General features: G+C 32.6%; 3 protein-coding genes across 3 annotated transcripts; all 3 read right to left on the bottom strand.

Annotated features, from left to right (window-relative positions):
- Nucleotides 1–40: 40 nt before the first annotated feature.
- LOC110995382 (hsp90 co-chaperone Cdc37) lies at nt 41–2,871 on the bottom strand. Its single transcript, XM_022262528.2, has 5 exons — nt 2,694–2,871; nt 2,037–2,603; nt 1,679–1,794; nt 1,341–1,530; nt 41–1,028 (listed from the first exon to the last, which is right to left on the bottom strand). Exons 1-5 carry the CDS (start codon nt 2,724–2,726, stop codon nt 804–806), a joined length of 1,131 nt encoding a protein of 376 aa, XP_022118220.1. The 5' UTR covers nt 2,727–2,871; the 3' UTR covers nt 41–803.
- A 2,223-nt stretch (nt 2,872–5,094) lies between these two features.
- Nucleotides 5,095–12,557, bottom strand: LOC110995379 (gustatory and odorant receptor 24). Its single transcript, XM_022262520.2, has 5 exons — nt 12,030–12,557; nt 11,106–11,363; nt 6,421–6,699; nt 6,050–6,211; nt 5,095–5,320 (listed from the first exon to the last, which is right to left on the bottom strand). The coding sequence occupies exons 1-5, from the start codon at nt 12,555–12,557 to the stop codon at nt 5,120–5,122; spliced, it is 1,428 nt and encodes a 475-aa protein (XP_022118212.2). The 3' UTR covers nt 5,095–5,119.
- Nucleotides 12,558–21,132: 8,575 nt separating this feature from the next.
- On the bottom strand, nt 21,133–23,710 carry LOC110995374. Its single transcript, XM_022262513.2, has 2 exons — nt 22,814–23,710; nt 21,133–21,756 (listed from the first exon to the last, which is right to left on the bottom strand). The coding sequence occupies exons 1-2, from the start codon at nt 23,558–23,560 to the stop codon at nt 21,343–21,345; spliced, it is 1,161 nt and encodes a 386-aa protein (XP_022118205.2). The 5' UTR covers nt 23,561–23,710; the 3' UTR covers nt 21,133–21,342.

Here is a 23,710-nt window from a genome sequence, read left to right as displayed (position 1 = left end):
CTTCAAGGTTTTTCTGTAAAATATTGATAAAAACACATAGTAGTACATCTTGGGTTTATTCAATAATCTAAGTTATATTGAAAGAAAATATTACTTTATTAGTAATAACTTTATTAAACATGCGAACTTGACTATGTTACACACTAAGAATTTACATGCTACAAGCGTTTTATTCAAGGCTAATTAGTATTAGAAATATTAAGTTAACATTGCTTTATGTTGGTGTTTTTATAGAGACATCAGTCTATTGGAAGTACTAGTTAAGTTAACCAACTAAAAAATTCAATATATATGACCCCTTGAAAAAATCCTACAAAACATTTTTTTTAAACTTTACTAAGACCTTTTTAGGTCATGCCATTTTTGCCAAACAATATGTTACAATGTTGCAAAATTATATTTTAAACAAACTAAGTTTTGTTTTAAATTCAGGTGTGTCAATTTTTTGTTTAATTAGTTCTTAAAATATACTAGCAGCGGTTATTGGCGCCACTTAAAATTTAAGTGTATGAAAATTAAATATCTGGTACATTTACAGAGTTTACAGAGCAATATCATTCTTATCATGGGTTTCATTAAATTTAACTTTTTTGTGGTGAATGTTAAGGGACTACAGCTGCTTAAATATATAATTTGGTTTTGAGGTCTAAACAGTGCAGCTGTAGTAGTGCAGTCAAAGATGTAAGACCAAAAGTTATTACTAGTGTACATAATTGCATTAGATTTCACATTCCAATCCACTAATAGATTTAAATATTTTTATATTAAAAATGTTACACTTAAGTAAAAGTGAACAAAAAAGCTTAATCTACATCATCTGTTGTAGAGTATATTGGTTCCTTTTCATTCTTATCTGTTTTTTCAGCCTCATTATCTTTCATAGTTGGGGCTTCATCATTCTTCCCAGGCACCCACAGACCTGCATCTACACATCTCTTCATATAGTATACGGCTTCTTGCTCTGGCATCTTTGCTATGGTTGCTTGAAGCATTGGTATATCTTGTGCATCAAAACATTTTTTTAATTCCTGTATAGAGAAATGGTAAAAATAAGTTGATAGAACATTTATATTATTTTCTTGTAACACAGACAACTCCAATATGCCTGAAGATCTTAATTAAAATTTACAAATTAAAAGAACCAAAATGAAATTTAGAAGGAAATCTTAAGTAAATTTTAACTGGACTTATGGAATAAGATTTTACATGTATGTAAAGTTGAGAGATGCATGCTATAGCCATTGGGCAAATTATTCATATAATTTATAACTAATAATCATAATATATGATATTAAAAAGATCTTATTAATATAAATGTGATTCAACTACATTATACTTACATCCGGTAACTCCTCATACACTTCAACTGGATCAAGTCCACCTGGGCCCAGTCGAGCCTTTCTTTCTTCTTCCTCTTGCTCGCGAATAGCCTCCTGGATCTTTTCAGCAGCACGTTTCTTGATTCTTGCTTTGAACTGTTCACACTCATCATCAAATGTATCTTTATAAGTTTTTTCAGCTACTTGGATTCTGAAAAAAGTATATTATGTACAATGTAATTGGATAGCCTAGGTATTTGAAGAACATTTCAAATGTCTGCATTTAGCCACTATTAGCCACACAGCACAATATGGATTTTAATAAACTGTGAACCTGACATATAGAATTAATAAAATACCTGGTAAAGAAGGATCCCACACAGCCTCGAGGGTCAACATCCAACTGCTTAGAGAGCTCCAGGATGTATTGCATGCATATGGTCTGATGTGCTACATGTGCCATTAGGTCATGTTTCTAAAAAATAACAGGCCTGTTCAGTCTTATGGCTTACCTACACCATATATATATATATATATACATATATAAATATATGTGTAACCTCAATAAACATTATTTTTTTAGCATACAGGGACAACATACACACTCAGTAATAGCATTAAACAAGACTTAGTATTTCTAAGACTAAAGTTCACCAGATTTTCACAGAAAAAAAAAATAAGATTTTGGGCATACTGTCTAGAACTGCAATAACTAACCTCTTCCATTTCTAAATTAATACACCATATGACAAGATAGTTTGCTGTTTCCTCACAAACTAATTGACTATGCTGTTGCAGAAATTGTTTTGAATCATCATACTTTCTCAGCATACCAAACTTCTTCAAAAGTTTTTCATTTTCATCAATGAACTTTTTCATTCTAGCTTCTTTTTCTTCTTCTGTCAAGTTTTCTTCCTTCGTCCGTGTTGCTTTAGTATTAATGACTGTTTTAGTAAAGCCTGGTTCACTTATGGTATCCACATTCCATGGAGTTGTTTTCTCTTTCTTTTTTAGTTCTTCTTCCTTTTTTAGGATGGCTTTTTCTTCTTTTTCTAACTCAACAAGAGCCTTTTTTAAGGATTCTAGATCACTGCTGTTAGATGCAGCCTCGGCTATCTTTTTCTTTGTTTCAGTTATTTTTCTTAAGTTCTCTGTTTTGCGTTGTTCATGTTCTTGTTTTTCGCGCTTCCGCTCTTCCATCCTCTCGACTCTCGCTTGATGACGCCATCGGAATAATGACGGTGTATCGATGTTTGGATGCGTTTCATCTTCATCATCAGAAATCTAGAGTAGAAAGTAATCGACAACATTGTAAAATTTTCTATTCACATTTGTATGATCATTTAATTTTAAGTTACATTTAACTATACTAACCTCAATATCCTTCCATTTACTGTAATCAACCATGTTTTTATAGGTTTATTTTATTTAATCACACGAATTTATTCTTAAAATAGTTACCACACCGCTTTTGTTTTATTTAATTATTCGAAACACCGAGAAATTGAGCAGCTAGTTATGACAACATAAGTACAGAGTACAGACTACAAATATTGAATAATTACAGATTAAGAATTAAGAGATAACATCGGGAACACAAATCGAGAAGGTTCGATCATAAGATAAATGACCACTAAATGATGCATATCATAGATTCATCGGCCCCTTAGCTCTATCTTAGCCACATTGAGCTCTTAAATAATTATTGTAAGTTCTTGTGAATTAGGTTCTATATAAGTGTAGGTATGACATTACACAAAACACGGTGCGACTCCCTATAATTTATTCTTAATTCACACGAAGCACTTTTTAGCTAAAATTGATGTGTTGGACTGGCGGCTATGGCAATTAATTATAACGTAAATAATACTTGAAAACATTGTGTTTACTTGTATATGAGAAAATATATTACATAATGCACCTTTTCCATTACTCTTACATATCTGCTCTCTGCATCTCTGCGTCTAAAATCTTTTGTATATTCTGCATATCCCAAGAATACTCCTATGGCTTTGACTGTGAATTTTCCTCTTCGGTTTTTGTTCCAGATTGTAGTCGTTTTACCCATTTCTCATATTGTATTGAGAATTAGCAATTGCCTTTGAGAGCTCTTGCTGGGCCTCTATTTATCAAATGATTTGCAGTGTTTACTGCTTCTTCCCAAAATTTTGCAGGGATATCGGCATCTAGCATCAGATATCTGGCTTTATCCATTAGCGACCGATTTTTTGTCACTCATGCCATCTTGAGAATTAGGTGCAGATAGTCTTTGAGGAATATGTCAAACGCTTTAGACCTGTGTAGGTGACCAAATTAGCTGTTTACGTTATGTCGTTTGATACGTGAATAAATTGTTCTGAAAAGAACAGTTTATACGTTCACGTTATGTCGTTTGATACGCGAATAAATTGTTCTGAAAAGAACAGTTGTACGTTTGCGTAAGATACAAGTGTGTTCTGAAAAGAACAGTTTTATCAGTGTTGTCGCATAGGCTGTAGGCATATCGAAGTGAGCTCAAGAGAGCACATCCGAACGCTTCAGCCGCTGCGCGCAGAAAAGGGTCAAATTTTTGCCGCGCCTCGCTTTTGTTGAAACACGAGTCAGGTAGCGAAAGATCCCTTGCGACCACACCCTGCGCGTATTGGCTGAACGTTTTAAGTCAACATGTCATTACTACTTTTAAGGATAGTCTAAGTTTTTTATACAAATGTATCTATTTTTGTAAAATATTATTCATTCTATATTCAAGATTCCATATACACGCTTATATACTCAGTTCCATCTTCAACCTCTTCTCGGCAAGTTATTAGGGAGTTTTATTTATCTACAACCAAACATCTCCTAAAGTAAGAACTTCCTAAACCTGTATTCGCCTCCATTATCACATTGCAGATTTAGAATTTTCTTCTAATGAAAAAGTTCAACTTTATATTCCTTGAATTTATCGATTACTTCGCTATTTTCTTTTAAGAAATATTCATAGCAGTATCTTGTATAATCGTCAATAAATGTTACGAAATACTTTAATCCGGCCATTGATTCATTCTCAAATGGGCTACACTTTTTCCCGCCTTTTGTGACATTGACTTGTTTCTTTTCAAATATAATCCTATAGCCGTGGTTCGGAATTTTGCTTTAATTGCAGAGCAGAAGTTAGATTATTCGATTATAATGTGTCAGAAAAACTTATTTTGTAGCGATCCTTTGTATAAAGTTTGTCATTTGTGTTAAAAATGTAGTCGCAGTTGCAGTTGCCACTAACGTTTTTTCACCACTAACGTATTGCCACAAATCTTATCTTAAGAGAATCGCCTGTGCTTGTAAGCACCGGGTATCGTAATTTGATTTATATGATTAGTAATTTGATTTATATTATAGGTAATTCGATTTATATATTTTTTTATATACAATAAACACAATTATTATTTACGTTTTAATTAATTGTTATAGCCGCTAGTCTATCCCATCAAAAATTACGCGATAGCAAAAGAATTCTTGTTGTTCTCGATAGCCAAATTTGTACGGCCTTTCTGTAAGAACCCGTAATACAATTTCAATTGAACGACATAGTGGGATTTATTTAATATGAAATACAAAATGATAATTAAAACAAGGCAGTGTGGTGAAAAAGCTGAAGGCTGGCCGCAAGTTTAATACTTGCAATTAAGTCATTATCCTCACAATACTTTGTGTATGTAACGATATTGTATTTTGTATTATAAAGAATTGTTATATGTTTATTATCAATATATAATTATTTAATAAAACAACATAGTAAAGACAGATATAACTAAAAGTTTTTAATTTTTCTTTATTTTCTTAGCTAATGTCGTAAGAATTGTACTGGCTACAGTAGTAGTACTAGTCGTAAATGTTGTGTCCTTATTGAAAGTATCATTGCCGCTTTCAGTATCGTCATTTTCTGTTTGCATACTTTCGTCTGGAATACTGATTTGAAACTGCAGAAGAACCACTAAATATGTCACCATTGTTGCAAGGAGCTGAGAAATAATTAATGAGTTCTACTATGAATTTTATCAACTAGAAAAGCTAACATGAAATGCATTTAGGTGGTATAAACTATATATGTAATATAAATATCTGTAGCCATAGGATAGAATATGAAAAGTTATACTGAGTGCGAGTAGTATACTTTTCATTGACTGATCTATGACCACAGATATATAAATGACCTATAAAACCAAATGATGAAGCAAACTGATACAGAAATTCGAGACAACGACCTGTGATTGTAGCACTAATGCAGTAATTTTTTACTTATAAATTGCAGGCGTATTTTAATATCTATATTTATATTACTTTATGAATTTTTAAAGTTATTCTTGTCAATTTAGCCAATTGCTAATTAAGTGGCGTTCGAGATCGTGGTATTTATCTCATATATAAAATTATCGTGTCGCGTTTGTGGTTAAACTCCTCCGAAACGGCATTCCCGATTCTCATGAAATTTTGTGTGCATATTGAGTAGGTCTGAGAATCGGACATCATCTATTTTTCATCCCCCTAAATGTTAAGGGTAATCCACCCCTAGTTTTTTTTTCCATTTTAGGTAACTTTTTTCTTTTTAATTTTTTTATGATACAGCATTAGTAAATACATATAACCCTGAATGTTCAACCCTTTACAACCAAACCCAATTTTTTATTTTAAATGATATACATGGCAAAAGGACGTTTGCCAGATCAGCTAGTATAATATATAAATATTACCGATTTAAATAAATTCCTATTGACATCAAAGAATCCTCCAAGGCTGATCTGTGACGGGTTCATTTCCGTAGCTCTGAGAAACATATTCACTTCAGTTTGGGCGTCAGTATTCATCCAAGATAATTCAACCATTAACAGTTTCTTTTGAAAATTTGTGCGCACCTGGTAGACGACAAATATGTATACACATACACATACTTATTACATTACAATTGCGTTGCATGTCCTTCAAGGACTCGGGTATATCCAAATTACAAAATTTAATGCAGTTCATTGTCATAATAATTAGCTTTACATACAAAAATATTATAGTTTGGAGACCTAACTTTTAAATTGTATATTCCATTTAGCAGTAAACTCTGGGAACTTACATTCTGTGACGCATAGTGCGCTTCATCGCATATGAAAAATAGTAAGAAAATACTGCAAAAAGCCGTGAGTGCCAATCCTATATCCTTAGTTCCAAAACCCTCTGAAATTTGACTCAAAAGCCCGTAAATAGACAGAGTTATAATTAGAAAAAGGTAAAGGTTGACAAAGGTAAAAGTGTAACAGTTTGCGATGCCAGTGTCTCTGGCCAGTTTGCTTAAACGAAGCCAGAGGGCGCGGTATTCCGCAACTTTGCCGGCGGGGCCGATGTGATGTAGGGCCTGAAACGAAATTAATTGCTTCGCTTATTAATGAAATGTTTATATTTATGCTCATCACTTATAGATGTAAAAGTGAGTTTAACTCTTAACATCCTAACTCTTTTTATGTATATTATTATATTTAATTAAATGTTTCTCCACATTGTCGTATTGGCATAGGCTGTAAAGATAATGTGTGTATTTCTGGAATAAATAAATTACACGAATTTAAATTTGGTAAATTAATTAATTTCAGTTCACGGGCCTTAACGAGAAACAAAATTTACAAATAAAGTTTTTATATATGAATAAGTCAGGGATAATAACAATCGTCTTTTAAACTACACAAGTAAAACTATTTTATAGCAGTTTCTTCGTGTTATGCTTCGCTTTAACCTGAAGGTAGGATAATATTAAAAAAAACTGAAGTATTATACTAATTTTTTTTATAAATTGTAATACTTTTCCTTACTTAACTCGCCCTAATTCGACCAGACTACGGGCCTGAAAGCTTTTAAATTCCTTAAATGTTTTCAGGTTTCACGATTCTCAGACTAGCCAAAGCGGTTTAAAATTTTAAATGAGGGCAATAAAGTTCTTTCAGTTTCAGCTTTCCATTCTTAACTGCTTTGTTTAACTAATCTTTTGTATTGGAATGTCTATTTATTACACTTAAACCTATTACCAAGACTTAATGTGTCTTTCCTAACTTCTATACTACATATAATTAAACCTTAATCTACATGACGTAAAAATTGCGTTTACATCGGAGGTCCTGGGTTCGATCTCCAGTAAGATAATATTTTCGGGCTTATGGCATTAATAAATCATCCACATACTCATACATAGGTATATACGTTCGAAAAACTATTGATTCTAAGTATATATTGATTAAGAATAACAAAAGCCTTGCTCTAATAAGTTAATACCATCAGTGCATATTCAAGTACCCATAACGGGTAAAAATAAATACTAATTAATAGCTAAAATGTCTCTCTCAATCTACTATCAGAACATAAGAGGTATGAAGAGCAAGACTGTTGATATTTATAATAGTGTATTGTGTAATAACTTTGATATAATATGTTTATGCGAGACTTGGCTAGATGCCGATGTATTTTCATCTGAACTGTTCGATGACAGATATTGTGTGGTACGTAGAGATCGTGATCCTGGATTTTGTCGACGGTATGGTAAGGATCATGGAGGTGGTGTACTAATTGCTTATTCTAAGAAACTCAAAATTTTGTTGAGAGATGACTGGCAGTCTGACTGTGTTGAGGACTTGTGGGTACAAGTCACATTGAATGGCGATTTTACTATGAATCTATGTATTGCATATCTGCCTGGATATTTATCGTCAAATGCAGCTTGCGATTTTATTCAGAAATGTGGTCGCATAGTTGGTGACATGTCTGATCACAGGACTTGTATATTGGGTGATTTTAATCTTGGTAATGTTCTCTGGTCAACTGAAACTGGCTGTCCTCTGAACAATTGCTGTGAAAAGTCAAAAGCTTTGTGTGACCTATTCGATGTTACTATGTTGCGACAGCTAAATTTCAATAAAAACTATAAGGGTCGAATACTAGATCTAGTTATAACTGACTGTCCAGACTTATTTACAATTTTACCGACTTTACACATGAGCCGTCTAGATGAGAACCATCCGACATTTGAACTCATACTTCAAACCACTCCTTCTACATTGATTCAGCACACATTGCTTAAAAAACTATGTTTTCGTAAAACTGACTATGAAAGCTGCAGAAAGGATATATTGAAAATTGATTGGGCTGAATATTCATTTAATATGGGATGTGACGAATTTGTTCTGTTATTTTACAACAATATACATTCAATCATAGAAAAATATACTCCTAAGTCTAATGGTCCAAACAATAAATATCCGCAATGGTATTCCAAAAATTTAATTAAATTGCTTACATCTAAAAACAAAGCTCATATTAGATATAAGCGATTTGGTAACCCAAGGGACTATGACGAGTTCTCTATGCTCAGAACTAGAACTAAAGAAGTTATTAAGAGGTGCTTCAGAACGTATATGGAACGAATTGAAGAGGATGTTAAACTCAACATAAAAGCTTTTTGGCGCTACACAAAATCTAAACGTATCACCAATAATATTCCTGGTCGAATGTGTTATCAAGACAAAGTTGGTACTACGGGTGAAGATATTGTAAACCTGTTTGCTAGTCATTTCTCATCAATTTACTCTTCTAATACCACAAATAATTACTTTCCTAGCTTTCCGTCATCAAACTTCTCTATTGGTAATTTACAGATAACTAGAGAGGAATTGTTAAAAAAGTTACAAAGTGTCGATCTCTCTAAGGGTGCTGGCTTTGACGGGATTCCACCTATTTTTGTTCGTTTTTGCGCTACTGCTCTTGTTACACCGTTATTGATTATATTTGAGAAATCTTTGCACGAGGGAGTATTTCCTAGCCTATGGAAGATAGCCAAAGTTACACCAGTGTATAAATCTGGAGACAAAGGTGATGTTTTGAATTATAGACCTATCTGTATTCTAGACTTATTTGCTAAGATATTCGAGGGTTTCATCTATACCCATATGTATAACCATCTTAAACATATATTGAGCCCACGACAGCATGGATTTGTTACTGGAAGGTCAACCAACTCTAATCTTTTATGCTATTCTACTTATTTATGTTCATCATTTAATGATAAAAAGCAGGTGGACGCTATATATACCGATTTCTCAAAAGCTTTTGATAGAGTGGACCATTTTGCATTGCTTGTGAAGGCTCAGCATGTGGGGATTCATGGGAACTTATATAGATGGTTAAGTTCTTACCTTTTGAACCGTACCCAACTGGTTGCTCTGAGTGGTTACGAATCTGTGCCTTTTTTAGCAACATCGGGCGTGCCCCAGGGATCGAAGCTGGGTCCTTTACTCTTTTTGTTATTTGTGAATGACTTGCTTAGCAAAATAAGCAGTGAATGTTTGGCATATGCAGATGACATTAAAGTCTTCAGACGTATATCCGATGAAAGAGATTGTGAGACCTTACAATTGGATATTAATACTATCTCTGCTTGGTGTGATGAAAACTTTATGGTTCTGAATATTGAGAAGTGCCGAGTTATAACGTTTACAAAAAGTAGGAACCCTATCCAGTATAAATATAATGTTAAGGGTATTCTAGTTGATAGAGTTGAGGTGATTCGTGACTTGGGAGTGCTATTTGACTCTGCTATGTCTTTTAGACCTCATTACAATGATATATGTAGTAGAGCTAACCGGATGCTATCGTTTATCCTTAGAACTGCTAAACCATTCAGGCGAGCCGACTCCTTGATTATCTTATACAGCTCTCTCGTGAGAACCATAGTTGAGTATTGTTCGGCGGTATGGACCCCGATATACCAAACTCATATAGATAGATTGGAGGCTATACAAAGGCGGTTTGTCAGAGCATTGTGCTATAAGTATGGTCTTAGGCGAAAAATAAACCAATATGACCAGCGTCTTGCCCACTTTCAAATGGTTAGTCTTGAAAGGAGGAGGTGGGTGAGCGACCTATGCACTTTGCATAAAATAGCAAATGGCTCATCTGACACCTGCCTTTTGGAGAGGCTGGAGATCAAGGTGCCGACGCGTTCTGTGCGCCATTATTATCTGTGCGCGTTCTGTGCGCCAATCCAGGAATTATTTGTTATACCTATGACTGATAACAATGTTTCCCAGAATGCTCCGCTCGTAAGAATGTGCAAATATTATAATGCTGTGTGTGCTGAGGTTGATATTTTTCACAATAATATTTGTAAATTTAAAAAGATAGTTCATAGTAAATACTTGTAACCTTAATTACTAATTTAATTGATTAATGTATATGTATATACATGTGTGTGTGTGTATGTATATATATATTTTTTCCTTTATTTTTTATTTTTTTGTCATTCGGTTTGATATGTGTATGTTGTTTAGTTGATATTTAGTGTAAATGCTGTGTACAGATATAACTGGAAGTCAGATTTTTAAATGTTGTTTAGTATGTAATAATTTTATGTATGTAGTCAGTCTGTTTTCTGTTTCTGTACCTTAATGTGAAAATAAAATAAAATAAAAATATCCACATAGACTTTCTGGGGCCTAACAATGCAAAACAATCTTAAATTAATATTATATACCAACTAATTAACCGTACTTAACGTTGCCACTTAATTACCTTCAATGATGTGTTAATAATAACCTATATCAAGGGACATTGCAATTCAGCTAAGAAATTAATGACCCGAGTAGTTAACGACTGAAGTAACGAACTAAAAAGAAACTATCTTACATTTATTCAATGATAAACTGAAATCTTTACTTAACACCTTAACTAACTGTTAATTTATAAAAGAACATTGAATATAGGTTAAAAATAAGATTATACCTTCTGAAAATCTTCGGCTAAAATATTGGCACAAACACTCAACGACTCGCAAAGTAAATACCAATATCCGCCCAGAATATATGTCAGAATTTCCAAAAATATATATGGCAGCATCTGCATCATTTTAAAATGTACCATTGTTACGTGAGTGATAATTACAGATGTTGTGGAAAGTATGGGTATTATAACAGCAATGGCCAGAGCTTTTTTGTAAAGTTTAATTGGCAGAATTCGGCCGGACAGCGTTTTGTACGCCAGCTGAAAATTTTAAAGAGTTTAATAAAGCTCGAACTAGCGTATTAAGGTTTATCTATCCATGCTCGCGTGTTAACGTGGACTTGAATAGTTTCTGAAATATATAAGTTTCCTTGCTATTGATTCATTAACCATTTATTATAATTTGCATTTGTATGTGTTAATTACAGTCTTGATATTCGCTTCACCAATAGACTAACACAATTAAAAAAAGCCATTTACATTTTTTAGTATATTTTTATGTTGTTACAAAAATTAAAGAAATGGATGACTCTATATCTTTCTTGAAATATAAATTCAAAATAATTACTTATTTAAATTATTGTCTGAATTTAGTAAGATTCGCAGAAGTGGATTGTATCAACTCGAACTTTCTTTGGTTTAATTAAAGGATTTAACTTCCTTGTTGCATTAAATTTAAGAGAATTAGTACTTTTCAACAAAAGTTATCCGTTTTTACTACAAACGTACTAAATTATATTTTATCTTGTATGTAGTTTTAATTATACTGTTCAAGCATTTAAAATTACAAAAGATTCTGTCGTTACGTCTATTTCATCATAGTCCTTTTTATCATATTAAATTTATAATAAAGAATTATAGAATCCTGTAAAATATAGTATATTTAAATATGTGAAAAGGCAAAAAGTAAATTAATATACAAAATACCTCAAAATCAAGCCATCCGTTTAGTATTTCAGCAATTTTCCGGGTCTCATACCACATAATCGGTATCGCCAACATTGGAAATAGGTATACAGTGAAGAGATACTCAATCACAGCCTCCTCGAATTTCCCCTCAGCCGTCCTCAATATTTGCACTTTATTTAGAGACAGGTAGAGAACATAGCCAATCAAACATAGATACAAAAACACAGAGTATAGCATAGAAGGGGACGCTATATTAAACTGGTTTTTATCTGGAGAGGACCGAGTGATTGGTAGCACGCCCATCATTCGCAATAAAGTAAAAACGGGCTTTATATTTTCGTAAACGATATCTTTGTATATCTCTGGTATAATTAAGTTATCTTTTACAGGTATTATGGAGTTCTTCGAGGTGGGTCTTACTATGTATGGACTACGTGCTGGTGTGACGTCCAAGAAAATGACTTTGTTCTTCGGTTTATTTTCCATTTGATACGCCCACCCATTCGGTATTTGTGGGTATAAGATATTACTGGTATAAAGGGACATAATAACTTCAGGACCTTCCGGGGCAAATGCGATATGCGGAATGACGTACCTAAATGACGCCTACCGCTATAATTCAATGTTTGACAAGATGATTGTAGCCATGTAAACGTTTTTCATGAAATTTTCAATGTGTTCTTCACCTTGAAAGGTCTAAGGGCACATATATGATTAAAACAAGTGTTACGAACGTAGCTTTCATTCAATATAATTTATATTATTTGCTTTATGTGACCTACACATTAAAATTAATTAATTATTACAAATTACTGTTTTATTAGTGATACTTGATTGATTAGTACAGAGAGTAGGAATTTGTTGCTTTTAATGATGTAACCAGCCATATTTAAAATTAAAACCATACCTACATATACAACTTTTTTAGTATGTTTAAAAATGTACGAGGTAACAATCATTAGTAAAATTTTATTTCGATATTTTGGAATGTGATGTTATGAAAGCTAATCCTTAATAGATAGAATATTTTAAATATATAGTATAGTTACTTACGTATTTACTAGACTTATAAAAGAGGAACAATCTAATAATACATTTCTCATTATATGTCCAATTATATGACTCCTTTCAATAATATATATTTTAGTTATTATATTTCAAGGTTAGTTATTATATTAGAATTATTTATAAAATAAATATGTAAATTTTACTTTCAGTCTCTAAAAATGCTTATGTGTTTATCAGGTTTTGACTTAGGGATAACAAAAGTTACCTCACTGGAATATTATTGTTACTGTATAAAACTATATATTACGTTTCTGTTGACGTACCAGATTTAAAAATCATATACCTTTTGCACAATTTGCATATTAAATCGCTGGAAAACGAAAAATTAAAGATTCATGTCACAGATAATTTGATATAACTAGTCTCCAATAAAAACTCAAAAAAGCAATAAAGTTTATACGAGTTGTAAGAATAAAATATATTTTATAGGACAGGTGTTGGCAATACATAAAATGCGTAGAATCGACAAATGAACACCAGTAGACCATTTTATGGGCCATAAAGTGGTTCGCCATAAATGAGACAGCGGAGCATCTCGTAGTGGACCCGTAGTACTATAAACATGGTTACTTAGGAAAATACACAGATTTTACGATATATTTATGAAAGGCATTGAAAAGTCGATGACACTTCTGATATCATTAAGAATTATATAATGTGCGAAGTAGAACGTAATTACACAAGAGATATGTATTTATTATAAATGATACTACATAGTATAAAACAAAGTTGCTTTCTCTGTCCCTCTGTCCCTATGTCCCTTGTATGCTAATCAATCTTTTAAATCTATAATATTATAATCTATAATATTATATTATAATCTTTTAATTAAATCTTTGAAACTACGCAACGCATTTTGATGCGGTTTTTTAATAGATAGAGTGATTCAAGAGGAAGGTTTATATGTATAATAACATCCATTAAATAGTGGAGAAGTACTGTTATTTTTGAGGTTTCTAATGTGATGTCGTAAATAATTACATTTTTTCCGCTTACATTGCAAACGCAGGCTGAACCCTACGAGTTTTATCAAAATAATGTACTAAGTATTGTACACATTGAAAAGGTCTACAGAAGAGTCCATGATGGTATATGTCTATCTCTTATGGATAACCCACATTTTTATATACAACGTTCACAGATTTTCTGTAGTGTATTTAGTATCAGCATTGCACCCGTGCGAAGCCGGGGCGGGTCACTAGTATACATATATATGCTTGACACAGCAAGCATGTTTCAGAGACCGGGCCATACGCATTTACAAATAGCTAGGGGAGATCGGGTCCAGTACTTGCAGGGATGGGTCATAATCCCTTCTTTTAAACGCAACATAGTAGTTACACATTCCATAACCGAAAGTAATCGCTCTTCTTATGCTTAACTTAATTTAACCTGCAATCATCAGGTAACAGGCTCTTTTAAATAGCTTGGAATTAAATTTCCCAACGCCGTGCTCGCTTAATCGAACGATTAACGACAAGATGCAAACTAATGGAAGCATTTAGTTGCATCTGATAACTAGAATTTAGTGCTGGTAAAAGACTGTAATTTTTGATAAATGTAAATAAAGGTTGTTTTCATTCTTTACTTTCATTTATACATTTTGTACAATCTCTGGTGAGCGGAAGTCCATTGTTAATGTTTTTTGTTATCTAAAGTCATTTCTTTTCACCTACTCCGTATACTGTGTGGTACTGTTCGAGTCATATTTTAAATTTTTACACAACTTAATTTTATAGTCTTCACAATTAAGATAATATTTAATTTATAAAAACAAACCAATCTAAGACTAATTATCACACGTCCGCCGTGTCTAAGCACCCGAATTGAAAGAAAGCAGGTGAGGTTGTTACTAGTTAGCACGCAATATCCCGTCTCGTCAAAATGCATTCACGCACCACCACTTTGTGGAACCAGCTGCCTACTGAAATATTTCCGAACCAATTCATACATCAGGAAATCATTAACATCCATAAAGAATAGTATATTAATTAATAAGCTAGAACGTCACATATGCTTGAATGTTTTATTCACAAGAAAAATGTTGTTCGTTCATTCCTAGAAATTCACATTCACTTGTTTTTGGTTAACGCGTGTTAATAAACATCATATTTTTATCTCGATGTTTCGTTATGAAACGAAGTATCATTAAAATATCCGAAAATATCCACGTTATGTAATGGCATTTAATAAACGGGCTCTCTTGCAAGTATTGACTAAGTACTAAAATAGAACATGCGATAGGAGAATTGAAATAGGTGCCTAAATACTGGTTGGCATTTAAGTGAATCCGAACGTTGTCCAAAAGCAGCAAACTAAACGTAACTACTAGCAGTTTACTTGTTAGTTCTAGACTAGAATCTCGAGAACACTATAATTAGTGAAGTTCATTAAGCATACATAAATAAATCATTGCACCTAATTTATTTTACTTGAAATTGAGTCTACGAATAAATAATATTTTTAATGTGCGTGTTATATTGACCAGCTTAAAGTCACACAATTATTATTGATTAAATGCGTGACATTAATGTTTGATTTTAGTGTATTTACTACTGAAATGACACTTTAATAGTTAATGTCATGCAATATTTTCGTAGCTATAAACGGGTAATTGTGTTAAATTAAGAGTTGTGAATCTGCCTTTTTAACAACATTGATTACGGAAATGTATTCTAAATTTAAATCGGTTGATAGAGATAGTTTAGGCATTGTCATCTAGCGGCTATACCAAAATTAAAGATATAAATAAGGACTTATAGCATATGTCAAATTAACGTAAAATAATTTCAGTTAATTTACAAAGACTTTTACAGAAAAGTAATAATACTGTAATGAAGTAAATTTTAACATAGTACATGATATTGATAATCAATATCTGTCAGTTGTCATGTTTCAATATCCGGTCGGTTCTAAAACTGATTAATAGAGTGCCGTTTGATGTCAGCGTCATATTCATAGTAGATGCTAAGTTAGATAGTTACAATTTATTAATCTTGACTAATCGCCTCTAATAAGAGTAGTATTTATATCAAATAAATAACATGTATTTTTCTGTAACCGATTATAACAAAATAGCGAAATAGAAACGTTAAATGAATAAAAAAGCAGGATACATTATGTTACTTTTGTTTTAGTGTCGATTTCGTGTAGTTTTTATGGGGAGATCATTTAAACCTCGCATAATAAAATTACCTACTATAAAGTACAATTTAATTAATAATACCGTTTGTAGCTTTACATGTGCGTTTGGTCTAGGAACTATTTATCATGACGCCAAAACAAAACCAACACTTTTAAGTTATATTTACCTAAGACGGATTATTATCTAAGCCTGAGGTAGTGTTAGTCATTTTTGATCCAATATGAATAGCAAAAGTCGTTATTTAAATCATTTAATATAACGTAATTATAAATCAGTTTACTGTTTTTATTGTGTCAAGTCTGTGACAAGAAATTCGCTTTTGTTTTCGTTTATTAAAATTTTAACTGTCTTGTTAAGGTTTGGTGCTTTGTATTGGTTTGAAAAGTTAGTACAAATTTAATTAGAGTAGACAGCACTGCTTCATGAATATTCATCAATTCGTTGCGCCGGTTATGCACTTCCTATTATTATCCACCTAACTCTAGAATATCCAAATTCACGAAATTCACTACAAATTTAAATTTGTAGTTTTGTTAAGTTGTTTACGCTGTTTTACCTTAGTGCTATATTTAGTTAGATAAGATAACGTGTTGATGTTATAAGACATATTATTATATCCTTGGGAAAATGAGTTCAATAATAATACAATTAGTATATATATATATATATATATATATATATACAATATATGTCGGAGTAATGTCGCTCGGTATAGATAACGTCTTAAGCAAGCTTAGTGGGCTGAGGGTCGCGATTTCTCTTTTAATCACAAGTTTCTTTACATGATCAGGTCATGATCGCTGTGTAGTAGTGGTATTAGAAGGGGCATGCGCTTGCGCTTTTCGAAGTTTCGCCATCGTTGTCTATTAGAGGTCATCCTGCTGCTCTCACTTATTGAACCTTCTACGGTAGACTTCGCAGGTCTGATCAGTTCAACGCGTAGGTGACCATCCACGCGGTGTAGTGCCTTCCTCCTTCCCCTGCACGACAAAGCGTTCTATGAATTAGTCACCACGTCGAGATACATGTCCGAAGAATGTAAGAATTCGAGATTGTTCTGTTGAAAACAAACGCTGCTTATTACAGAGTTCTTGAAATATGAAGACTTTTATACGAAACTCGGTCCACGAAACCCCAAGTATTCTCCTCCAGAACCACATTTCAGAGCGTCTATTTTCTGCCTTTCCTTATATCACACAGACCACGTTTTAGCCGCGTACAGAAATATGGGGAATATATCTGTCATCACAATCTACTCAACCACAAGTCACATGGACTCTTCTTGGTTCAACGTCTGATCGCCACAACGCACATCGAAACTATCCTGCGTTCCCGGAACGTACTGTCCAAAGTCAAGATGGCACCTCGACCCCACGATCAAATCAAATTAAGTAACAATAATAATCAACGGTCAATTTACTCGATCAGAATATTTCCTGATAATCCGAGCATTCCCATTATATGTATATGTATCATGGCATAGAAAGGTGTGTTTTACTGCCAAAATCATTTACTAATTTTCAATCGTAAATTGGCGACTGCTTAATACACGTTCATAGTCATTGCATTATTCTTATTTCGATAATCTTAAATAATATGCAGGTTCAAGAATACGAGGACTTTACAAATACATACATACAATTATTATATTAGCACATAGATATTGTTTAGATTTCATTTCAACATTGACCAACTGCTGACATGGATCACGTGTGTTCCAAATCTTAACAGCTGATGAGCAATTTTAATTATATTTTATTTGAATATTGATCAGCTGCTGGCACGGCTCAAGTGTGTTGTCTGAAGTGTGTGTGTCTAGAATAATGTCAAGTATGTGTGAATAGGTGTAATAAGAATTAAAGATATTGTTTTATAGCAATGAATCAGATTTGAATATTGCTCTGTCTTATTAGACATAGACATATTATTTATTACAAACAATATGTCTATGTCTGTCTGTCTTATTCATTCCTGGATTTCTCCCCAAGTGGCGAAGACTACTTGAAGCCTTTAATTATCGTGGTGAGCTTCTCCGATAGCTATGAGATATCACCACCTCGAACCTTTGACCTTCCTACCCGCAGGGCTTCGTCTGTTACCTTAGGTCTAATGGTACAGACATATCGTCCTTATGTCTGTACCATATTCACTATTTATGTGATATATACATAGTGAATATATAGAGATGACGTCTGTAGGGCTTAAAGATCCGTAGGGTTGTTAGGTTCTTATGTCTCACACTCTCATATATACATACTTTACATTATACAGATACTCCTGATATTCAATACATATAAATACCTTATGTAATATACTCACAGTGGTTTTTTCCTTTACTCACAGTGATTGTCTGGAAGAAATCGCTCTAAAGCGATAAGGCCGCCAGTTGCTTTTCATTAATTTATGTTTAATATATTTTTTTTACCTTTTTTGCAATGCAACGAAGTGTTAATAAATAAAATAAAAATAAATTTTAAACACACATTTCACAGTAGTGTTGCCCAAAATCGGTCTTGGTCTTGCAGTCTTGGTCTTGTTCTTGCATTTTTGCAAGACCAATACCAATACCAAGACCGCCTTATCGTAGCAAGACCAATACCAAGACTGCAGCCTGCAAGACTTGAGCAAGACAATACTTAAGCCTGCAATACTCTTGCGTCTTGCAGTTAGGACAAACTGAGATTTGGGCGGTATCAAATTTCTTTAACAGATTTTCAACTTTATCGCTAGATAATTAAGGTTCAAGGTTGATTGGGAAAATGTGACGTTCTGCGATTAAACTATTGGTCGGTCGGTGTATTATATACCTACATATTTGATAATTTACCGACAAAGACGCCGCGGTTTGCAACAAGTGTATCACAGCATTTGACACTGTTTGAGGTAAAAATTTAGTCCTAGACTTTGTGTTGCCGCCGTCGCGTCGCTTTCATGTCAAAGGTCGCCGCCACTGCCTATGGTTCCAAAGAATAAAATAGGTTTTCGGGTGCTCAAAACGGACGTAGATTATGTTGTCCTCGCAAGGAAGATTGTAGTCGTAAGGACTTATTATTAATACCATTAATACCAATAATAAGTATTATTATTAATACCTATTATACCTTTTTGAAGGACATTGCACTGCAAATTTGGAAGTGGGTGATTTAAACAAACTTGAAACGTGGAAAAACTCCAAATATGAGCGACGTCATATTGCTTTACGCATTTGGTTTTAAAATCACACATTTCCAAAAATCGAGATTTGCAGTGTCGGTTTATCAACTTCTATCGAATCTACTCTAGTAGCTAGTAACCTCCATAAAAACAGCAGGCAACGTTTAGTTCCAATAAAAAAGGAACATAATAAACAATATTATTTGCATAATTATCTACACTTTATTTTTGATACTTCTGTTTTTAAATCTTTCAAAGATTTATTCTATCTATCAAAGAATGCCGCATTTTTCTTTGTCGGTCTTCGGCTTGTGTGCTTATAAATATGAGTTTTTATTTTAATTTCAGTCATTTCCAATTGAGTTTCGCTTCGAGTCTATATTATTTATTGCTTTCGGAGTGAATGTTTACAATTTATCATGAGTGACGAATAAATAGCAATAGGCTAATAGGTATTTACAAGTCTTGCGAGACTTGCGAGACTCTTGCTGCAAGATCAAGACCAAGACCAAGACTGAGAGCGCAATACCAATACCAAGATCAAGACCAGGTGTATTGACGCAAGACCAATACCAAGACTGGTCTAAGTCTCGTCTTGGTCTTGCATTTGGGCAACACTATTTCACAGTCCACGGACTAGCAAGCTAAAAAAATATTTTTTAAATTAAACCAAAAAAAATAAGTTTGATTATATTCTAACTTATTTATAACTTTGCTAAGAAAATTCGATTAGTTAAATATTGATTTAAGAAAGTATGTGACATTGGATAAACCTTTTTAAATTCAGACTGATGTAGTGTTTTGATGATTTTTACTCACTGGATAAAGCGTTTACTCTTAATCAACGAGTAGGTAGTAGGCCTTTGTCACAGGAAAAAATGTAAATCCGCCACTGTATCCGTGGCTCTATAGAAAATTCGATCTTATTGTGTAACATAGTGTAGTTGATATGAAAAGGGTGGTTTAGTTAATATTCAGACCAGGATCTACCATTGATCTTTGGTGACCTTCAGGCGTCCTTCTCGCCTACGTGACATGTTTCTTTCATTCAATACACATTAATTTACTCGTAGTTCGAGGTTTAATCTATGACACGATTAATTGTATTTTAACGTTTTGTAGAACACGTTGATTACAGGTACCAGTACCTAAATAATTCAAATGCATGATGTTTTTATCCCTTATAAAAACAAAATAATGTTTAAAATTTTAATTAGTAAAGTTATTTCAATTTCTGTTTAATGTTTTATTTATTTAACAGTTTATTGATAATCCACAGCTTTTTAAAATTTTATTTAGGTACTATATTCAATATTTACAATTTGTAGATTAAAAAATATAGCCAGAACGGATTACACCATATATACGAAGACCATTATGTACTCACCAAGACAAATTACTATTCATTTATTAATTGAGGTGTATGTGAGAGGGTATTTAAGTGTGCGTTTTAATGTGATCTTAAAAGTCCATTTTATTTGATTATATCTTTTCGACTGGCTTGGAGATAATTGGAATAGGTCGAGACTCGCGTATTCCTTATTATATAGATTTAAAATAATTTTAAGCATATTATTATTTCGAGCATAATTTGTTCCAAGTTACGAAACAGATCAGTTTGACGAGTTAAGATTGCTTATTATTGTTGTTTGATATATATTACATTAATGGTATTATTCTATATAATAATACATTATTTCAAATGTATGATGGTACCGTGTGTACCACGGTCGTACTCATGGAATTAAACTCGAATTGGTGTTATATATTATACCGTTTATTCGTCAATGGCTGTAGTCAGTCACAAAATATCAAGGTGAAACAAGCTGATGATTAAGGTCCATCATCATTTAAGCTATTGTATACAATAAATAACTTAAACTAAGGCCTAAAACGACACATTGGTTTCGGGACTATATTTCCACCGTTCATTTTTAAATTATTGCATGGGACAAATATTTTTTCTTACAATGTTATCAAGCCCATCTGATTAAGATCATCCAGAACATCACCAATTATTTTTGTAAAACGTGAAATAGCTTGGCTTTTGTTTATCGTATTTTTACTCGTCAACAAGGTATCACCCCCTTCTTCCAAGCCACACCACAGCGCAAACGCCATAAAAGATCGAATAATACAGTTTTCAGCAACTAGTCCCAAATCATGTTTGAAATCTTCCTTCAATGATGATATCTCCACATCAATTTCACGTAATGTTGTGATAACAGTTGAGAGATAAGTCGTTAGGAATTCGTCGAAATATTCCTTTCTGGTTTCAGTATCTGTGCAGGATATAAGAAAGTTGAGATAGTCATGTGATGCACTCATATATTGTACTGTTTGAAAGTCAACTATACATGCCTGTATGGGTTTGCCTGCCTGAAATAATAGTGATTTGTAAAGTATTAATTAGTCTTAACATATAAGGGATTAATAGGCATAGGGAGACAATGGGTTTCACTTTGATTGAATATGGGTAGACACAACTACTAAGTCGGGAAAAACAGTCATAATATTACATTTTTATGGAAAAATGTAAATAAACATTTTAGATCATTATTAGTGACTATAGAATCTATTCAAATACTATTATACCCACTTCATTTTTAACAATGTGAAATAGCCTGATGTACGATAAATTTAATAAAATTTCTTAACAATGTATGTTTTAATTACAAGGTTTGTGAGCACTTAATTATGTTTCTACAGATGTTAAATAATAAAGAAGGTAGTAAACACTCATAAAAAGTAAGGTACTTGAATGTATTTAACGCCTAAAAACTGTTTTCATACACGTTATTTAGGAAAATGTTTAAAATATAATTAACTAACGACCCGTTCCAGCCTCGAAGGGGTAAATTTATTTTCTAAACATTTTTTGTAGAGATTGATACGTTCTTTAACATTGTGTATTTTTTTTTTCTATCATCAATAGTTTTCGCAGCGCATGCAGTGAAAGATTTTTTATAGGCATTTTTTACATCTCGGGTAACATAAAGTTTTAGTAGGGATATTATTTTAAAAATATATTAATCGTTGATAATGTAGTATTTTAGGTGATACATGGCAGAGAGTGGCACAGTGCATAAAGGAATGGCGGGATTTGGAGGATCCCTTTGCCAAAAAAGGGCACACAGATACACTAGAAGAGGATTAAAATGGAAATTTGTTAAATGTATATAAAATATATAATGTAAAATGTATCTGAATAAAGGCTATTATTATTATTATGTAGTATTTAAATGGTAAAATAATTCTTTAAAATCGGGCCAGTACTTTTTCAGTTATTTCGTTATAAATATATTTCTTCTTTTTTAATATTACTATAGATAACTAATATATTTAATGCAATATGTAAGTAAATAACATTTTGTAATATAGACAGACAAGTGTCAAAATCACTCAAATTATGTACATACATATATAAAACACAAACCTCGTATTTCAATAGAATATTTTCTTTCCAAAAATCGCCATGGGCATAGACAAGACATTTCTGTCCTTTTACAACGCCCCCTCTTATTAAGTCATACCTTTCCCTCAATGATTTTATAAATTCATATTTATTTCCATTAAAATACTTTATATGGTTATCCAAAGATAGTTTTAAAGCCAGATTCAGTTCTGCGGGATGGGTATTTGTGTACTGTTTTAACATATCATCGTCGTCTGGTTTCTTACCATTTTTCAATAAGATATAGGAAAATGAATGAAATTTAGCAAGAGTTTTCAAGGACACAAGCACGTGATCGTAATCCATAAACCCGTCACCGGAGAAACGTCGGTAGCCTTTATATGTCATGTCTTGTAGGACAATTACTTCGTTTTCCGATTGCAAGTCAGCGTAATAGCATTTTGGAATTATTTCATCTATATTAACATTAAATTGTCTAAACATCGGTACCAATCTGCTATACAGATAATGTTCCGTTTCAAATAAATACTCTAATACTGCTTTCATTCGATCATCAATTTTATTAGGTTTCAATTTGAGAATAACGTTAACTTCTTTTTCTTTACCAAAATTGTCGAGGCCAACAATTTTTAATGGAATCAAGAGTCCAAAGTAATTTTCGATTTGTTTTGTATTTTCTTGATCTTCATAATTTAACAATGTTAAATTACAATTTCCGACAATTTTATTGACGATTTCTTTGAGGAGACATTTCTCTAGTATTTTCATTGTTCACTTGTTTCTTTGTCGCCGTCAAATACATAAGTAAATTATGTTTCTTCGTAAATAGAACAATGTTGGTGATACAGTGATTTGATAATATGTTTATTAATGCTTTAGATACCGGTCTTATTTACAGATTTGATATATTTTGCGTTT

Source organism: Pieris rapae, chromosome 14, assembly GCF_905147795.1.
Source record: "Pieris rapae chromosome 14, ilPieRapa1.1, whole genome shotgun sequence".
Lineage (NCBI taxonomy): Eukaryota > Metazoa > Arthropoda > Insecta > Lepidoptera > Pieridae > Pieris > Pieris rapae.
The sequence above is the reverse complement of the archived record's forward strand: the minus strand, read 5'-3'. Positions and strand labels throughout refer to the sequence as shown.